The sequence below is a fragment of the Sorghum bicolor genome, chromosome 1 (assembly GCF_000003195.3).
Source record: "Sorghum bicolor cultivar BTx623 chromosome 1, Sorghum_bicolor_NCBIv3, whole genome shotgun sequence".
Lineage (NCBI taxonomy): Eukaryota > Viridiplantae > Streptophyta > Magnoliopsida > Poales > Poaceae > Sorghum > Sorghum bicolor.
In genome coordinates, this window is record NC_012870.2 from 59,286,039 (window position 1) to 59,293,753 (window position 7,715).

The 7,715-nt window shown below is 40.6% G+C and overlaps 3 protein-coding genes across 3 annotated transcripts; 1 reads left to right on the forward strand and 2 right to left on the reverse strand.

The window, feature by feature from the left end:
• LOC110431894 (glutathione S-transferase T3-like) lies at positions 51 to 1,594 on the forward strand. Its single transcript, XM_021451663.1, has 2 exons — positions 51 to 486; positions 566 to 1,594. Exons 1-2 carry the CDS (start codon positions 136 to 138, stop codon positions 854 to 856), a joined length of 642 nt encoding a protein of 213 aa, XP_021307338.1. The 5' UTR covers positions 51 to 135; the 3' UTR covers positions 857 to 1,594.
• LOC110432274 lies at positions 1,349 to 2,377 on the reverse strand. Its single transcript, XM_021452347.1, has 3 exons — positions 2,119 to 2,377; positions 1,599 to 1,895; positions 1,349 to 1,356 (listed from the first exon to the last, which is right to left on the reverse strand). Exons 1-3 carry the CDS (start codon positions 2,375 to 2,377, stop codon positions 1,349 to 1,351), a joined length of 564 nt encoding a protein of 187 aa, XP_021308022.1.
• LOC110431922 lies at positions 3,225 to 4,839 on the reverse strand. Its single transcript, XM_021451741.1, has 4 exons — positions 4,593 to 4,839; positions 4,416 to 4,487; positions 4,061 to 4,322; positions 3,225 to 3,543 (listed from the first exon to the last, which is right to left on the reverse strand). The coding sequence occupies exons 1-4, from the start codon at positions 4,752 to 4,754 to the stop codon at positions 3,356 to 3,358; spliced, it is 684 nt and encodes a 227-aa protein (XP_021307416.1). The 5' UTR covers positions 4,755 to 4,839; the 3' UTR covers positions 3,225 to 3,355.

The window sequence follows — 7,715 nt, forward strand, 5'->3', positions numbered from 1 at the left end:
TCCAGTTTGTCTGACCACTGGTGGTTTTTCATTTTTGTTAGACTCATGGAGAATCAGGGAGAGGAGTTCTTGTCTGGGATTCTTTTCAATGGAGATGATGACCATGTTCAAAGTTTCAATGACTTGACCAGTCCAATGACTCAACAAGAAACACAGTATAGTCCAGAAGAGGTGCAAGTTGTTGGTACTCGTGGTAACAGGGGAACCAAGAGGTCTAAAAATTTTAGTGTTGAGGAAGACGAACTTATTTGCGAAGGATGGTTGATTGCTAGCAAAGATCCTATCCACGGGGCCAATCAAAACCGTACTGGGTTTTGGGGTAAGGTTCGTGCTTACTTTGAGACCCACAATAAACAGACAACTCCAAGGACAGAGAGTTCACTTCTGCATAGATGGCTCACAATTCAGACTGTAGTGAACAAGTTTTATTCCTGTTATGAAGCGATTGATCGTAGAAATCAAAGTGGTACAACTATACAAGACAAGGTAATTTTTTGTTAAATTTTTATTTTTTGTTCGATCTCCAATTGTTTCAGCAATATATATTGACATATTATTATTGCAGATTGCAAGTGCCCTCAAGATGTTCTCAGGGGTAGAAACCAAGGAGGGCAAGAAATGCAGTGTTGTGTCTTGTTGGAACATACTTAAGGAGGAGGACAAGTGGAAAGCCAAGAGGATTGAACTTCTACAGTTGGAGAAAGAAGCATCAGCTGGAAACAAGTCCAAAAAAAATCTGCGAAAGTGTCTCGACCAAGAGAAGAGGAAGGAACCAACAATGCACATGACAATGAGGCCACCGATGATGGTGGTACTGCTGCAGAGACCGGAGCAAGGAAAAGAAGCGAAGGAGTGAAGAAGGCTAAAGCAAACCTCAGGTTTAGGGGTGCCGAAGCTTGTAAAGAGGCTATTGACAGCATGTGGGCTAAGAAAGAGGTGGCCGATAATGAGAAGGAGAAGGCAAAGAATGAATGGTTTATGCTATCACATGAGCTAGACAAGCAATCTCTGGAGCTAGAGAAGAAAAGAGCTGAATCGGAGGACAAAAGAGCTGAAGCCGAGTTGATGAAACAAGAGAAAGAAATTATGCTTGCAGACATGACCTCCCTCAACACGCTTCAGCGTGAATGGCTTGACATTATGCAGAAAGACATTGTCGCTAGGCGCCGTGGAAATTAAATCTACTTCACGTCATTTGAGCTTAAATATTTAGTTTTTGAAAAGTTCATTCAGTAGAACCTTTGTTTAAATGTCATAAATTTATTTCAGAACTCAGCATGGACGTGTGCACTGAATCTTTTGTTTTCGTTCATGGAAAAATATTTTCAGGAAATAAAATGACACTCATTTAGTTGACTGCAAATATAACCCAGGTTAATACAATAAAATCAAATGTGTTTCTCAGGCTATGGTTCCAAAATAAATTGACAGCAAATAAAATCATAATAATATTCAAATATTGTACGAATATAAATCTGGGTGATGGTTCCAAAGGTGTTCGATGAGATCTTCTTTCAACTGCATATGTGTGTCTTTGTTTCTGATCTGCTGATGTGCTTGAATATATTCATCAAGCGTGCGAGTTCGCCGGCCACGACCTATCTCCACATTGTCACCCTGATTTTCAAATTCCTCGTTATGGTCTACCACGAATCCTTCATCTTCGACGATCATATTATGCATGATAACACAAGCCCTCATGATTACTGCTAATGTATCAATGTCCCAAAACCGTGCCCCACCACGAACAATGGCGAACCTAGATTGTAGAACGCCGAAAGCCCTCTCCACCATCTTCCGTGCTGCTTCTTGCGCTTTGGCAAAGTATTGCCTCTTGTTGCCCACAGGCCGACTGATAGACTGGATTAAAGTAGCCCAAGGGGGGTAGATGCCATCTGAAAGATAATAACCCATATTGTAGTCGTGGCCATTTACAGAAAAGTTCACTGCTGGAGCTCTACCTTCCGCGAGATTGTCAAACAAAGGAGATCTATGAAGAACATTAATGTCATTATGAGAGCCGGGCATTCCAAAGAAAAGCATGCCATATCCAAAGGTCATCCGAAGCTACAGCTTCCAAAATGATAGTGGGCTTATCCACATGACTCTTGTACTGACCCTGTTTCTCATATGGATAATTCTTCCACGCCCAATGCATACAATCAATAGACCCTAGCATTCCTGGAAATCCTTTTTTCGCACCCATTGCAAGCAAGCGTGCTGTGTCCGCCTCATTGGGATGTCGGAGGTATTCATCTCCAAACAATTCAACAACTGCACGAACAAAGTGACGCACGCTATCGAGCGCTGTACTTTCACCAATGCGTACGTACTCATCTGTCATATCAGCAGCCATTCCATAACTCAGTATACGCATTGCGGCAGTGACTTTTTGGAAGCAACTCAAGCCAAGTACATTCGCAGCATTCCGTTTTGGGACAAAATACTCATCATGCTCTTCAACAGCGTTCATTATGCGTAAGAAAAGATCCCTAGACATCCTGTACCTGAACCAGAAAAATAAAAGTTTGGCAACACAAATAATATTTGATTAAAAACAATTTAATCTGAAATTGAAGTGCAAGAACCTTCTACGGAATAATTCGGGACCGTATGTTGGATTCTCAGCCAAATAATCTTGATACATTCTATCATGACCGCCTTGTCTGTCACGAAAAACAACTCGATGACCTTTGACTGAGCCACCATGTGGTCCTTTTTCATTGCTAGCGGTCAGAAGAATTTGAGCAACCGATACTATAAGACTAGCATCATCATCGGATGATGAATCATCCAACTGTCTTTGCACTCGGGATCTCTTTCTAGGCATGATTCCTAATGGACAAGGTTTATAAATAAAAAACTCCATAGTCAGGAGCACATACAGGATGAAGTATAGATTTTACCTTGTTCACCATACAGGATGATGGATGCGATGGGGTTCCACCCTTGCCGCAATTGATAAAACAAACGGCGGCGGCTTCAGGCAACTCAAGAACGACACATGAGAAGGTCACGTTGTTGGATGATTGGATGGCGGCGGCTCCAGTAGCGAACGTACGCAATGGAGAAAGGGACCAGGCGCCGGCTCAGGGTAGTTGGAAGATTTAGTTAGGATGTGGGCTTTTTTTTTAATTTAGCAAGTCCAAATGGCAAACAATTGGAGATACTCATTTTTTCCTACTTGACAAATTATTTACCAAGTTGCTATAACTCGAAATTTGGCAAACAAAATTTGTTAATTGTTGGAGATGCTCTTAGCCACTAATGGGCCTCCGTCTAGAATAATGGACGTGGTCATAATAACACGATTCCTTGAATAACCAAACCGATTCTAATGCAAGACCTCTCTCATCTACACCTTTCCTTGAGAATGAGCTGAATCCAATGCAATTTTGAGCTCGGCGATTTCAGCTTTCAAGTCCATGACAGTAGCTTCGAGCTCCTTGGCATGTGCCTGGGAATGCATCGTCTTCACTGCTTCTTCTTTGCCCAACTTGTCAATAATAACCCCTGTTCCCTGGTCGGTGGCGTCAACATGTCCTGCACGCACGATATAACAACAAATAATTAGTAATTGTTCGGCCAAAGTGAAACACAAGATACATCTTGCCACTGCACACTAGCACATGCATCAAAGGACTCAATCAATAAATGTTCACTGATAGTAGTCTCTTACAAAATCATGTTCACACAAAACACTTGTAAATACAAACTTGTGGTAGAGTTGTCCTAAGTCAAAATTTTTAAACTTTGACCAAACTTCTAGAAAAAATGCTAAAATTTATGGTATTAAATTAGTATCATTAGATTCATCATATAATATATTTTTATAGAATGTGTATTTTATGTCATAGATGTTGTTACTCTTTTCTATAAAGTTAGTTAAACATAAAAAGGTTTGACTGGGCACGAATTTTAGAAATTGATTCTTTCGTGGACGGAGGGAGCAAGAAAGAGCGGTGATTGTGTTGTCAAAGTCTCAAAGATGCTGAGGTTTCAGACTCGATGAAGAAAAAAGAAAAGAGGAAGAAATTTTGATATTGTTTAGTCAATATACCTGAGGCTAGCGCGCCTGGAGCTTGACGAGAAACAGAAGAGACGTGCATATTCTGAAGCTTGACAAGCATTTCCCGCTGCGCATGGGTAATGGATTCGAGGGTATTGATAAGGTCCGACCTTTGCTTATAGAGACTGTCAATCATGGCTATCGCCTTCTCCTGCGCCGGCTTGGTCCAAAAATGCAAGTAAATCGCGGTGCCAAACAGCGTAACGTAAGCCAAACCGGCTGTAGCCTTAGCGAGTGCAGTAGTATGAAGAACCTGAATGAAGGAAGATAGAGATACACAAATGAAATGAATGATCGCCGTCGCCGGATTCCGGAGGTGAAATAAATAATTAAATAAAGGGAGGACCTTTGGCGGCGTGGAAGGAATCAGATCAGGGGAGGCGCGGCTGTGAAGTCCACGATTCCATACCGTCCCTTGCTGGATCACATCAATAGCAATAGTAAATAAATAATGAGGACAGTAATAGCTAGTCAAGGTCTCAAACCAAACCTCCCCGATTGAAGGCAGGACGACATACAGTACCTGGACCTGGTTGCTGTGTAAGGAATAATAAGTAGCAGGAGGCCCTGAGCGAGCGCCGCCATGGAGTCCACGCCCACGCGCCACAAGAGAACGATGATGCACCGGGGCTGCGGCGCGCGTCATCTTGCTCGCAACAGATCGAAGAAGCGCTGCCGCGGCCATGACCGAAAACTACAAGAAACCAATCGAGAGTATCCTGTGTCTCGATCTCGTCGATTCGATTTGTTGTTTCCTCTAATTTCACCTCCAAGGATTTGTTATTTCCCTTGTATTTTTGTAGATATATATACGGCAGAGAAGAAGGTTTAGGTTAGGGACCAGATACGGAGATAGCTGCCGTCCGACTCCGATTCCGAACCCAACCGACAGCCTGCTGGAATTCGAATTGGGCCCTCCCCGTGAAATCGGCCCGTTAAGATCTGGCTTGCCTTTTGTCTCGGAGTTTTCTACCTCTACTTCTTTACCTAATTAAAAAAAAAAGAAAAAGTCTACATAAGCCCCAAACTATCTAAGGTGGAATACTTCATCCCCCAAAGTATAAAACCGGATATTTTACCCCCTGAACTTTCAAACCGGTCAAATAACCCCCTAAAGTGGTTTTAGAGTGTGGTTTTGTCTTTTTCTTTTTTATTTATTTCCGCTGAATCTTTGAAAACCCATAATAAATCACAAAAAAATCATAAAATGAAAAATTCAATTTTGTTGGACTTCTGATGAGTAGATCTACACAACGAATATATAATATGGTATACTTTAGTACAAAGTTTTTCTTGTAGATTTAAATCTATGTTTTTCTATAATTAAAAAGAATAATTCATATATGTAGTTCCTATGGTTCAATTGTGGTAAATTTTTTATGATGGGCTCATTATTGTATGCTTGAACTATGGTAAAATTTTAGTATCCATTGGATCAAGTATAATTTAGTTTTAGATTTATTTAGCTTTATTCTTGTTAAATCTATACTTTATCTATAACTAAGTTATATGCGATCCAATGAGTATGAAATTTTTACCATAGTTCAAGCATACAATAATGAGCCTACCATAAAAATTTTACAACAATTGGACCATAGAAACTACATATATGAATTATTCTAATTAATTATAGAAAAACATAGATTTAAAGCTACAGAAAAAACTTTTTACTAAAGTATATCAAATTATATATTCACTACGTAGATCTACTCATCAGGAGTCTAACAAAATTGAATTTTTTTTTATTTTATGATTTTTCTGTGATTTATTATGATTTTTCAAAGATTCAGCGGAAATAAATAAAAAGGAAAAAGACAAAACCACCCTCTAAAACCACTCGAGGGGTTATTTGACCTGTTTTGAAAGTTTAGGGGGTAGAATATCCGGTTTTATAGTTTGGGGGTGAAGTATTCCACCCTAGATAGTTTGGAGGGTTATGTAGACTTTTTCCATTAAAAAAACACGAGTAAAAATATATCCGCGTGAAGAAAAACTATCAAATAGTTGATAGAAAACTAATAATGTAAGGATCCTTGGTAGCCTAGAGGGTGGATGAATAAGCGTATCCAAAAATCTAAAGTTCAAAAACTCGTTCTGGAAGTTAAATATCTGTCGGTACCACCGATAGTTTAGGCCGGTACTACTGGTGTAAGACAACCAGTACTACCGACGCAACTGTTGTTACAACCAACGCCCTAACAGAGCTACAAAATCAGAGTATATTGAGTATTGATTTCACATGTGAGAGTTACCCTACTCTCCTAGATGTAGTTGAGGATGATGTAAGTTCTCTTGGCAAAGTTCTTTAAAACATAGATCGGCCCTTGTTCACCTATGAAAAAGGGTAGAGAGGAAGAACACAAAGAACACAAGAACAAGGGTAGTCGATGCTACCTCCACAGGAAGACAAGATATTTCTCCCAAGGTTCGGCAATCCCCACGAAGAAGTTCCTATGTCCCCGTTGTTGAGGTGACAACTAAGGTCCGACCACTTAGGTCTCCTCCTCAAGTAACCACGAAGGTTAACTCGAGATTTCTATTAAGAATCAAAGGGTGATACAAATACTTCGGGATGCCCTCACAAATGAATCAACACGGGCAACCATGAAGAACGCCTAGCCGGCTAGGGTTCCAAGAACCCAAGAGTAACAAATGCAAACCAACCGGCAAGACGAAGAAATCAAGTGTCAAGTCACGAATCAAAGCTCCTAACTCTCTAACTCACTTCTCTAACTCGAATCTCTCAAGGATTGAAGCCTAGGAGCAAAGAGGAAGAGAGTGGGTGAGTCAAAGCTTGGAGACTGTTTTCTCAGATGTGGAGTCAAAGGAAATGGAAGAGCTAATGGTTAGATATGAGGGAAGAGCTATTTATACATATGTTCAGAACAACTACCGGCAAAAACGTCGGTACTACCGGCCCTCAGATCTAACTGTTAGAAAGGCTCCTATAGTCATCAAAGAAGTGCGCAAAATTGCCCTACGGGTACTACCATCAAAAAGGCTGGTACTATCGACACGTCAATTCTGCGCGCCTCAGAGCTTGTGCAAATTTGGCCTACCGGTACTACTAGTGTTTTGTCGGTACTACCGACGTAGGTCGGTACTACCGGCCCGAGTTCGGTACCACCGGCAGTTCATTTTCTCGCAACCTTCAGACTGTGACTAGGGCTGAGTTTTGACCTACCGGTACCACCGACTAAAAACGCCGGTACTACCAATGCACCCTAGCAGAGAATAATATTTCTAAGTACCTGTGAGTGCAAGCGTGTCTCTCAAGCGCATTATATATAGACCTGAGCACCCTTATCCTCATCTTACCAACTTAATTTGCATCCCTCTTGATAGTGCAGCATTTCTTATAACTCAACAAAAGATAAAACTTTGTAGCCACTTGAGTCAAAATGTCGTTCATCTATTGAAGATTTGGGGTTGCTATAATTCACCGAATGTTTTCGTTCAATTCCATCAATGGACTAACACATTTGGTAATTTGGGCCTTTTCCATCTCATATCTCATGTGTTATTCTCATTCTTATTTTACCTACTTATCATCACAATAAATCTCATTAATCCTCTAATTGTGTGGTCATTATCATAGAAACCCACAACTAGGGCTTGATTGCACTTACATCATAATAATAATAAT

What these genes read in the sequence shown, in the direction of transcription:
- LOC110432274 (XM_021452347.1), bottom strand. Translation starts at nt 2,377, where the DNA reads ATGCGTATACTGAGTTATGGAATGGCTGCTGATATGACAGATGAGTAC. An exon ending in TTATCCATATGAGAAACAGG is followed by an intron (nt 1,896 to 2,118) that starts GTCAGTACAAGA and finishes ATTATCTTTCAG; the next exon opens with ATGGCATCTACCCCCCTTGG.
- LOC110431922 (XM_021451741.1), bottom strand. Translation starts at nt 4,754, where the DNA reads ATGGCCGCGGCAGCGCTTCTTCGATCTGTTGCGAGCAAGATGACGCGC. An exon ending in TTCCTTCCACGCCGCCAAAG is followed by an intron (nt 4,323 to 4,415) that starts GTCCTCCCTTTA and finishes TCCTTCATTCAG; the next exon opens with GTTCTTCATACTACTGCACT. An exon ending in TCCAGGCGCGCTAGCCTCAG is followed by an intron (nt 3,544 to 4,060) that starts GTATATTGACTA and finishes TCGTGCGTGCAG; the next exon opens with GACATGTTGACGCCACCGAC.
- LOC110431894 (XM_021451663.1), top strand. Translation starts at nt 136, where the DNA reads ATGACTCAACAAGAAACACAGTATAGTCCAGAAGAGGTGCAAGTTGTT. An exon ending in GTACAACTATACAAGACAAG is followed by an intron (nt 487 to 565) that starts GTAATTTTTTGT and finishes TTATTATTGCAG; the next exon opens with ATTGCAAGTGCCCTCAAGAT.